The sequence below is a fragment of the Vicugna pacos genome, chromosome 16, assembly GCF_048564905.1.
Source record: "Vicugna pacos chromosome 16, VicPac4, whole genome shotgun sequence".
Lineage (NCBI taxonomy): Eukaryota > Metazoa > Chordata > Mammalia > Artiodactyla > Camelidae > Vicugna > Vicugna pacos.
In genome coordinates this window covers 47,123,018-47,134,195 of record NC_133002.1, presented here as the reverse complement: position 1 = coordinate 47,134,195, position 11,178 = coordinate 47,123,018, and the positions used below count along the sequence as shown (strand labels likewise).

At 45.9% G+C, this 11,178-nt stretch overlaps 1 protein-coding gene across 1 annotated transcript; it reads left to right on the top strand.

The window, feature by feature from the left end:
• The first annotated feature begins 4,061 nt into the window (after nucleotides 1–4,061).
• G6PC1 (glucose-6-phosphatase catalytic subunit 1) lies at nucleotides 4,062–10,956 on the top strand. The gene is made up of 5 exons (XM_006199198.4): nucleotides 4,062–4,404; nucleotides 6,471–6,580; nucleotides 8,418–8,523; nucleotides 9,110–9,225; nucleotides 10,445–10,956. Exons 1-5 carry the CDS (start codon nucleotides 4,175–4,177, stop codon nucleotides 10,954–10,956), a joined length of 1,074 nt encoding a protein of 357 aa, XP_006199260.1. The 5' UTR covers nucleotides 4,062–4,174.
• The last annotated feature ends 222 nt before the right edge of the window (nucleotides 10,957–11,178 follow it).

Sequence of the window (11,178 nt, the reverse complement as noted above, 5' to 3'; positions counted from 1 at the left end):
GGGGGAGGGACAGTCTCCGAGGGTGCCTGTTGGAAGCTTGAGGACTTTTCTGAGTCTTCTAAGGAAAACCAAAATGCTCTTTCTTCCCCACACCCACTGCCCACCCCGCAACCTCCATCTCACTCCATTCCCCATCAGCCTAAGCTAGGACTGAGCAATTGATGATGCCTTAACTTCCTCCACTCCTTCTTTAGTTGGTCCCGTTTCTTCCAAAGAATCCATGAGTTTAAGTGAAGAGGAACAGGTTGGGGCTGGATCCTTAACTTGAGTCACTTCTGGTCTCTCCTCAGCCAGCCCCTCTGTCTCTGGAGTGCAGACCAGAATGAAGAAGAAAATGAGTTTTTTCCAAATAGCCTCAACCACTCTTTTGGAGGCTTCCTTCCCTTGCCTCTGCCTCTGCTATGCACCATCAACAAAGTTGGATGGCAGGAAGGATTGAATCTGACAGCAAGAATGCTTCCTAGCTGCTAGGGTGGTTTGGCACTGCCAAAGGATGGATGGAGAATGGAAGAAGTGTCTACCATCTGTTGTGAGGGAATGGGTTGACCATTTGTAAAAACAGGATAATCTCTGGAGGGAACGACAGCTTCTTTGGGGAGGGGGCTAAGGAGGAAGGAGGAGAGGAAGAAGATGGTCAGTCTGTGCCTCCTATAAAGGCTCCGATGATTTATTTGATTTTTGTAGAGGGCAGCCCCAGGGGTGACAGGAGGAAAGTATTGAGCTGGGAATTCTTAACTGTTTACAATGAAGCAAATGCCCTCCAATATTTTTCTGTGAACAAAATGTCCAGCCCATCCTGACACACGTGCCATGCTCCCCCAACCTGGTCAATAAATGCACAGTTCAAGGTCCTGTACTTGAACTTTCTCACCACACTGGAGATAAGTCAGCCATTTTCACTGGCTAACAATGATTAATCGACCTCTCCCTCCACCTCTTTTTACCAACATGTTTTTGTAAAAAATGATCTGGGTCACTCCCATCAAAGGTGACAGCAGTTGATTCAGCCACTTTCTGTCTACCTCTAAACAATTCCCCCACTGATCACTTGGTAGGAAAAAAAAAAACCCCAAAAAATAAATTAAAAAAAAATAAAACCATATATCTTGCAGTTTGGGCTGTAACCCTTCAGAGAAATCCATGCTGCTGCTCAGACAAAGCACTGGATTGAAGCTGGGTTTGGCATCCCCGCTACCATGTGTAGACAAGACCCACTCTAGGGATCACAGCTGAGCAGAAAGGGAGCTCCTCTCTTAATAGAACCCAGAACCCCAGCCAGAACAGAGGATTTGGCTGCAGGTAAAGTCACAATTTCTTTTTGGTAATAAATGCAATTTGGGGATGAGGGGTGCGGTAAATTGGGCTCCTTCCCCTCCTTGCTTTCCCGTCGGCCAAGAAGCTCGTCTGAGTGAATGAGTCAACCTTGCTCTGGGAGAAGCAGCTGCCAGCTAACACTAGAACCAGCTGTACTTATTTAACAGCAGACCGGACTGTACTTTCTGGCAACTTGCCTTCATGTTCTTCCCAAACCAAAATTCCCCAAGCCTCTGGATTTGTTTGTGGAGAAAGTGTCTAGGAGTGCCCGGCTAACGTGCCTAGTGAAGAGGGACTCGTAAAATTTTCCATCTTCGATTCCTAGACTTAGCTGTCATTTTCCCGAGAGGACATAAGTCTTGAGTCATTTCCACTGAGGACGAAATAATAGGGAGTTCACTGATATTTGTATAAATGGATTCAGTTTCCATCAAAAGGTCCCCCAGTTGACCTAGTTAATTAAGTAAATGTCTGGCTTCCCTGCCCCGCGAGAGGACGTGAAGATCCCAGAGGACATTTAACTTTGAATTCCCCAGAGATCCAGGTGTGGCACTTTGTTCAGGAAATGTTTGTTGAATTAAACTGGAGAACTTCTTGAAAGGAAAGATTGACAGAATTGGAGGGAGCTGATGGAATCCCCTCTCTGGAGATAGTTCTTTGCATGAGTGAGTTCTCACCAAAACCTCTCACAACTCAAATATTTCTGCCACAGTATTCCCCGCAAATACCCACAAGCCCTTTGAGGATCAGAGAACTCCACAATTTCTCCCTTCAGTCAGCATTCTGGCAAGCTCATCCTGTGGAGCCTCACCTCTTTCTGCACATGATAAAAATTTGCTGGAAGCAGCAGGGAGGGGCTGGAAGTTAGAAAGGTGGAGACAGGCTAGTAGTCCCATGATGTAGGCAATTGCTCTGACCAAGAGAGTCCCCCTGCCTGGCGGGCATCCCAGAGGGACTCCCCCACTGCCCTGTGTACCCAGAATAGGATATCAGCTCCATCACGACTCCTTATCACCACGAGCATTCTCCCTGAGATTCCTCCAAAAGATAGGGCTCTCCACTGGCTGCCCATGTGCTGAGCACATGATGGAACTCTGCCCAACTCAGACACTGTGGCTCCTAGCAGCCTGGTGGAGACCCAGACAGCAGCGTTTGGCTATTTTGTCAGAGGATCAGTCCTATCTGCCCTTGACTCACTCAGACCATAGAAACTCCAGTTTCCAGGGATCACCATCATCATTACTCAACACTTTCTAGGAAGACTTATCTGGATAGAGGGAAGGGGTCATCTCTTCTGCAGGGCCAATACCAGGCAATATCAAATACCCTCCCGCCCAACACTGTAAGTACCCATGTCATTTGCAGCCCACCCATGGCCACCACTACCACCACCACCACCACCACCACCACCACCATTTTCCTGGCTCTCCAGACTAGGGGTGGCAGAATAGGGCTGCTTGGACCAGCGGAACAGTGTGCTGAAGGGCAGCCAGATTCTGCTTGAGAAGGGTAGGAGCCCAGGAGGGGTGGGGAGGAAACTCCAGATCCTACCTCCTGGATGAGGTTTTAATCATTTCCAGCATGGAATGTGGTCAACCTTTGCTACTGACTTATTTGCTCTGAGTTTCTTTTCCCTGTCCCCGAACTACCCCTTACAAAGCAATAATGATTTACTCATGGGGAACTCAGGTGGGTTTTTACAAGTTTTATTCCCACTGGCTCTTATCCTTGAAAATGCATCAGTTCATCACCTGAGTCAACCCCTGCTCCCCTCCCAGTCCTAGGTCACCCGAGTGTGAGGTTTGGGTCTCTGTGCAGCTTCAGGATAGTTTCTGCTCGTGGAGGTGAGCAGGCATCATTGTTTCCCATAACTTGGTGTTTGTTATTTCATTCCTTGTCTACATCCATGGCTATCATAACATTGTATTGACTTCCTCGTCCTTATATGTATATTTCCATGTCTATGTATCTCTGTTCTTTCTCGCTCTCTCTCTCTATCAATCTTTCTATCTCTAAGTACAAATGAAAGAAAGCTCAAAATACAGAAGCCCTTTCCAGAGTCCCCAGTTCCCAGTTTGCTGGTGTTTTTATTTAGAACCATATATCCATCATACTGTTTTTTATGAACATTTATTCACTCTGTTGCTTAAACTTATGTTAAAACCCGAAGGTGCTAACTTTAAGGACATTAAATGAATTAATCAGTGCATTCAAAGATGATTATTTTCTGATCCTAAGAGATATGGATCCAGTACTAGGAAAAGGGTTTGATCTCCCAGATCAGAGGCATTTCCTAGACCCTAATGCAGTTCAGAAAGTCTCAACAAGATGACAGTTCCCAGTACAATAGAACTTAACTGTATTTTAAAATCCATAATTTACAAGTTGAATAGCCAGAGCACCAAGACTTTTCTTTGTCCTCAAATAAATGCAGTTGCAGACATGGGAAATCAGGCATCTTTGCAAGAACCATGGCAGATTTAGACTCTGCCTTGTGTCTCTGGCTGGGTTTCAGAGCCAGGAGGGCAGCCCCTTGCCCTGTCAAGCAGTAATGCCGAAGTTAATAATTGGCCATGCCAGCCCATGGCTGATCAGGCTGTTCTCGTGTGCCTGTTTTCTATTTTACGTAAATCATGCTGAACATGTTTGCATCAACCTCCTGGTGATGCACCTTTGATCAATAGATTTTAGACAAAAGTGGTTTTTGAGTCCAAAGATCAGGGCTGGGTTGACCTGCAGACTGGATACAGGGTGTATAAAACAGAGGCAAGGCGCAGGCTGATAGCAGAGCAGTCACCACCAAGTCTGAAATAACTGCCAAGGCACAGCTGAAGGCTTCCTGAAGGGCTAGTGTGTGAGGATGGAGGAAGGAATGAACGCTCTCCATGACTTTGGGATCCAGTCAACGCGCTACCTCCAGGTGAATTACCAGGACTCCCAGGATTGGTTCATCTTGGTGTCCGTGATCGCAGACCTCAGGAATGCCTTTTATGTCCTCTTCCCTATCTGGTTCCATCTTCGAGAAGCTGTGGGCATCAAACTCCTCTGGGTAGCTGTGATTGGAGACTGGCTCAACCTCGTCTTTAAGTGGTGAGTAAGAGCCAGGCAAGGAGGAGTTCAGCAAGGGAAGAGGCTGGCATTCTTTCTGGAAATGTCACCCATCGCAAGTTGCCCTCTCCCTGCTATTCAGGAAGCCACGGGTTACTCCCCTCTTGACTTTGGATCATCTACCTAAAGAGAGAAGACAGAGAAAACCTCATCAGTGAGTTGAAGATGCAGGAGAGGCTATTTCAAATGGATGGAAGGCCAGTGGGACCTAGTGTATTATAGGCTTTAAGCAAAGAAACACAGTTTCATTACTTTGGAGAGGTGACATAAAGACAGATGTATGAAAGAAGAAAGATGAGGTTTGAAGAAAGGGAACACAGAGGCAACTTAAAAACCTGTTGGGTGGGGTAATGAGAAGTAATCCAGAGAACTCTCTTGTTCAGCCACCTACCAGCTGTATGTCCTGGGCAACTCACAGCGACTTTCTGAGTTTCTGTTTTATAAGCAGTAAACTTAGATTATCCCCGGGACCTTAATAATTATTATAGTTAACATTTATCGAACATTTAGTTTGTGCCAGGCCATATGCCAAGCACTTTTCTGAGGGGAGGCTACTACTCTATTACAGATGAAGAGACCAAGGCACTGAGTAAAGTGACTAGAAAAACATGGGCAGTAAGTGTCAGAGGCAGACTGGTTTCAGAGGCAAGCCTCTTCGGAACCGTCTTCTATCCAGTACCGAGAGACTGACTCTCCAGGGGTGAAAAAGCCCCGATTTCAGCATTTGCCAACTTCTACTGTGTATATTGTCCCACTATGACCATTTTCAAGTTACTGATGAGTCTGGCTTGCAAAAACCCTGAATATTTTACAAATGTCAGCCAGTACCAGCCGACTCTAGCACATTGCTGGTTTGACCTCTATTTCCTCATCTAGAAAATGAAGAGGTTGGACCAGCTGCCCTCTAAGACCTTTACCATCCCTAAAATTATCTTTGTTCACTGTCAGGCAACTCTTAAGATCTCTTCTAGCTCTAATTTTCTTTGGCCATAAACAAGACAAGTCCTTTAGAGAAGAACATAGTTATTGGGCTCAGAAGCACAAGGCATATTGGTGGGGTTCTGAAACTCCTGGTGAAAAATTGGCTGACTTGTCTGTAACTTTCCGTATTCAATAGTACAACCTTTAAAAAAAATCAAAAGATAAAGGGTTATTCCAAACATCCAATCTCCATGAAAGAACAATGGATTTTCTCTGAGTTGGCGGAGGTCAGAGTTAATGGTTGTCCCCAGTTTTAGTGAGAAATCCCGATTACACCACTGCAGGGAAAAGGAGGCGTCCTCTCGGACCTTTCACATCTGTTTCCACAACAAAAAACATGCTTTGATTTATTTTTAAAATACTTTTGTTTTATTTTTTTTATTGGGGGCTTAATTAGTTTTATTTACTGTTTTTTTTTAAATAGAGGTACTGAGGATTGAGCCCAGGACCTCGTGCATGCTAAGCACGTGCTCTACCACTGAGCTATACCCTCCCCTCCCGAAAAACACACTTTTAAAGGGGAAGTGGTTTTTCTGAGATATTCTGTTTCAAAGCTGAGGGGATACAGAACGTGCCCCTGAAGCTCTGTGGGTCCTTACAGAGAAGACTGATAGAAACAGAGACCACATCTCCTGGCAGGGTTTGTCCTTGGGGCTGGGGCTTATTGCCGGGTGTTGGAAGAAACCCAAGACACCCGAGGTCTGAAAACAGAGAACCTGTAGGATAAGCAAGCCCAAGTTGCAAACTGTAGTTCATATGCATCCTTCTGGGACAAATTCTTCTTAGGGTTAAAAAAACAAAGTCACACAGTTGCCATTAACATGATTTTGAGGATATTGGATTTATTTATATATGTTTGAATAAATAACACCTTCAAATGGTGCAAAATTCAAAAGTTATATAAAGGATGCACTATAAAAGTCTCCTTCCCCCACCTCTCCCTAGTCACCCAGTTCCCCTCCTTGGAGGCGCCAGTGCTACCAGTTGTCTGTTTAAGGTCACGTGGATCTTCTCCTCCAGAGGATTCCTTCGGTAACTCCAGACACCGGTTCTGCTATTCCTCACAGGATTCTCTTTGGACAGCGGCCATACTGGTGGGTCCAGGACACCGACTACTACGGCAACACCTCCGTGCCGCTGATAAAGCAGTTCCCGGTCACCTGTGAGACTGGCCCAGGTGAGAGTCCCAGCCCTTGTAGAGACAGAAGCTGGGGGGAACTCGCTCACTGTGGACAGCTGTTAGCATCCACTGGGGATGAAGCTGTCTTGGGGGGACATGAGCAAAGCCTCTCCTTCAAGCTTTGGTCATGACCTTCGATTTGCTACAACTCCACTTTAATTCACTTCAGCAAGGCCTGCCCGAATCGCCTATGACTGCCACTTCGGAAATCTGTCTAGTGTTTCTAGAAGCGAAATTGCTAGTCAGAGAGGCAAGGGCTCATGAGAGTAACTGTGCTGTGGCCCTTTGTCCAGGGAAGGGAACCCAGCAGAAGCCTGAGCCCCTGGCCAGCTTTCCCAGAGGTCTGGCCCAGGAGATGTATCCTCCCGAGCTGACCGTCCAATCCCACATCCTGCCAACAGGTATTGTTCATTCAAATGATAGGTTTCATTTTTCAGCAGGGAAAGGAATATTCAACCCCTTCGCTCATCCCTAGGTCTCTTCCTCGGGGACCCTATCCATGACCAGGTCATGGCCCTCAGTTATGTGTTCTCACAAACCCTCGGTTCACTTCAGAGCATATTTATTCACTCAGATGCTATTTATCAAGCACCTACTCTGCGCCAGACATGGTTCTAGGTACTTGAAATGCCACAGTGAATAAATCAGACAGAGATCCCTACCTTTGCGGAGCTTAAATTTGAATGATTTGTGTGTGTGGTGTATGATATACAAAATCATAATACACACGTGAAATCTATAAGATATTAGAGAAAGAAGAAGAAGGGGAAGGAGGTGGGGAGGAGGTGAGGATGGGAAGAGGAAGGGGAAGAGAAGGAGAAAAGAAAGGCAAGGCTTTACCTGCAGGGTTCCCTGAAAAGCAGAATCAGATGGGGATTAGCGAGCAGGAGTTAAGCTATTTTCAGGAGGAGCACTTGTGGAAAGAAGGGACAGAAGCCAACTGGGCAGAAGTCTAGTTGCAACTCAGTCTCAGCCAATCTCACAGGAGCTATGAATTGATTCAAGGGGACAAGGCCCTTATACCCCAATACAGACCAGTGATTGGGTGTAGGCTCCCCTCAGGGAGAGGGTAGCCCTGATCAAGATGGCTCTTTTGAGCCCAAGGCCATACCCAGAGAAGTCTGAGATCTGAGGGCCATCTGCAACCACACTCTTAACAAGAGAAAGGGAAAATAAGTCTTCAGTCCAGAAACAGGTCTGGGTGGCACATCTCAGGATCCTCCATCTCTCAGGGGAGACAGATCAGGAATGGGAACTAGTTGCAGTATTAAACAGGGTGGTCAGGGTAAGACTCGCTGAGAAGGTGAGATCTGAGCAAAACCTTGCAAGAGGCAAGGGAATTAGTCAGTAAATTTCTGGAGGAAGAGGTATCTGGCTAGAAAGACCAATAAAACGAAGACTCTGAGGTGGGAGTGTGTTTGAAGGAAAGCAATGAGGCCAGCATGGCTGGAGCAGAGTGAGCAAAGAGAGAGTGGACGAAGAGTGATAGAGGGCAGATCAGTCAGCAATTATATACCCAGCATGCTGATTCTTTGTGTAATGGCTAGACTGTATATGACCACAAGAACTGGGGCCATCTCCGGTTTTGCTCTCTACTCTACTCCCAGAGCAGAGCACAGTGCTGGGCATGTAGTAGGAGCTCAACAGATATTTGTTAAGTAAATGACTAAATGGATAAGTGAATGGATGGATGGAAGGATGGATAAATGGATGGAACATCGGATGGTTGGATGGATGGATGGATGGATGGATGGATGGATGACACCCCCTTGCAACCTCCCAGATGGAGATTGTCACCTTTGGTTTATTCATTCATCTCTTTCGTAACCTTTAGGAAGTCCCTCTGGCCATGCCATGGGTACAGCAGGTGTATACTATGTGATGGTCACATCCACCCTCTCTATCTTTCGAGGAAAGAAAAAGCCAACCTACAGATTCCGGTAAGAACTCAGCCCTGGGTTGCGGGTGGTGGAGGGCAGGAGATGGCTGACACACCACTTGCTCTTCCTCACATTCCCCTAGCCCAGCCCATTCCTTGGGTTGGAACTGATAAGAGTTGTGGCATTTCTGCTGAGGGTGAACATTAGAGTCACAGAATATTAGGGCTAGAAGGGACCCACATGTGCAGCACCTAATTTTACAGATAAGGAAATAAGGTCTAACATAGCAAAAAGGTTTCTCGAGATCAGCTAGAGAGGTAGAAGCAGGCTTTAAAAAAAAACCCATTTCTGTACCAACCAGTAAGTTGCCCCATCCTGATTAAAACAAAGCAACAGAAGACATGCTACTATAGGGAATTCTGGGTATGCAGCCACTGTGCAAATCCTGAATTATGAAACTCAAAATAGGGAGGTTAAATTTCACCACTTGCCACGGATATCTTTGAGCTTTTGAGCACGGACTTCAATTTACAAAAATTCCACTGATGGCACCTGAGTTTGCCAGGCTCCAACATCCCTGCCAAGGCCGTTCTCTTTGCTGAAGATCTGTATCTGGGTTTTCTTATGATTGCCTCTTCCGTTGCAGGTGCTTGAATGTCATTTTGTGGTTGGGATTCTGGGCCGTGCAGCTGAACGTCTGTCTGTCACGAATCTACCTTGCTGCTCATTTTCCCCATCAAGTTGTTGCTGGAGTCTTGTCAGGTATCAGCTGCTCTGGCTCCCTCCCTCCTTCCCCCGCCTATCCCATTCCTCCATAACTGGGACAAAATCCCAGCGTTCTAGCTGTGTTCTGTGTATAATCAATGCTGTTAGCATTTCAGTGAGTTGAAAGCCAAAGGTGGGAGATTTGAAATGACTCATTTCTATAGGAGAGCTACACCAAGTCTACACCGTTAACTGTGTTCCAGAGAAGTTGCAATACTTCAAATTAACTTACCCAGTTGAATTAGCTCTCCATCTCTGATATTTTTACATTAATGATTTCTTACTCATCTTCAATTGAAAGTAGCCCCCAGTTTAGTTTAAAAGAACCCACCAAATTTAACAAATTGACACAATGTCCTTGGAAAGCTCTTTACTAAAATACATTTGCAAACTTAATAGGTACCCACAGCTGGTCTTTGTTACAGGTTCTGAGATGTGAATATTTGGTTTTCTTAGATCCAGTTAATAAGGGGCAGAAAAGACTAAAGTGTAAGGAAGAATTTTTTTGACTTTGTGAGAAACAGTGGAATATAAGACCTTAGGAAAATTGTGGATTATTTTTTCCTGGCGATCTGAAAGAGCAGGGCAGAGCAGCATTCACAGAAGAATGTTGAGAACAAGGGAAATAATCGTTTCACAGCAACCACAAAATTAACACAGCATTTAGTACCGGGTTCCACGTTTGAGGGAGAGCCCGGAAGCTCATGTTATGTGAAAGACCTAGGAAAGTTTAAGTTAGAGACGAGAATAACTATCTTTAAATGTGTTAACAGAGGCTCTAGGTTTACAGTTTATTAACTCCTGTGGAAAGAACTGAGACCCATAGATGTTGTTAGAGAGAGATTTTAGCTCAGCACAAGGAAGAAGTTCCTAATGATCAAATCCATTCAAAGATGAAATGCACTGCCTGAGTGGTAGTGAGCTCTCCATCCCTGAGGGTATTCAAACTGAGACAGGAGGAACCACCCTACCCACCCACACCCACAATGAAAACCTGTATGTGGTGGGAGGAAATAGATGATATGACTGTTCCATCTGAAAGAATCTATGGCTGATGACAGGCTGGAATTCCATATGGGAATAAACCAAGTGCCCCTCTAATCTGGCATCTGTGATTTAATTCCACAACACAATGTCACCCATTACTCCAAACCCACCTCTAGCTGAAGGTCCAGATTCTTCCCTAGTTCTCACAGTCATTCGCTTTTCCGCTCAGGCATCGCTGTTGCTGAGACTTTCCGCCACATCCAGAGCATCTACAACGCCAGCCTCAAGAAATACTTTCTCATTACTTTCTTCCTGTTCAGTTTTGCCATTGGATTTTACCTGCTGCTAAAGGGGCTGGGTGTTGACCTCCTGTGGACTCTAGAGAAAGCCAAGAGATGGTGTGAGCGGCCAGAATGGGTCCACATTGACACCACGCCCTTTGCCAGCCTCCTCAAGAACCTGGGGACCCTCTTTGGCCTAGGTCTGGCTCTCAACTCCAGCATGTACAGGGAGAGCTGCAAAGGCAAACTTAGCAAGTGGTTCCCATTCCGCCTCAGCTGCATCGTGGCCTCCCTCATCCTTCTGCATCTCTTTGACTCTTTGAAACCCCCGTCCCAAACTGAGCTGATCTTCTACATCCTGTCCTTCTGCAAGAGTGCGGCGGTGCCCCTTGCATCTGTCAGTCTCATCCCCTACTGCCTCGCCTGGGTCCTGGGCCAGCCGAACAAGAAGACTTTGTAAAAGGAGACAGAATCTTCAGTATTTAAAGTCAGTGACGGTGCCAAGGATTGAGGGTGGCTAGGGTCTCCTGCCAGCCCATTTTGAGGCCAGAGTGCTAGAGTCAGCTCAGGCAATCCCCTTTGCAATTCTATTTGTATTGGGTGATGCTTTTTTTTTTTTGAAAAGCTAATAAGGCTATTTGAAGAAGCCTTATTGGAAGTTGGGTCACTCTGGATTTTCCCC

Coding starts and splice junctions, on each gene's coding strand:
- G6PC1 (XM_006199198.4), top strand. CDS start 4,175: ATGGAGGAAGGAATGAACGCTCTCCATGACTTTGGGATCCAGTCAACG. Junction 4,405..6,470: donor CTCAACCTCGTCTTTAAGTG/GTGAGTAAGAGC, acceptor TATTCCTCACAG/GATTCTCTTTGGACAGCGGC. Junction 6,581..8,417: donor CACCTGTGAGACTGGCCCAG/GTGAGAGTCCCA, acceptor CGTAACCTTTAG/GAAGTCCCTCTGGCCATGCC.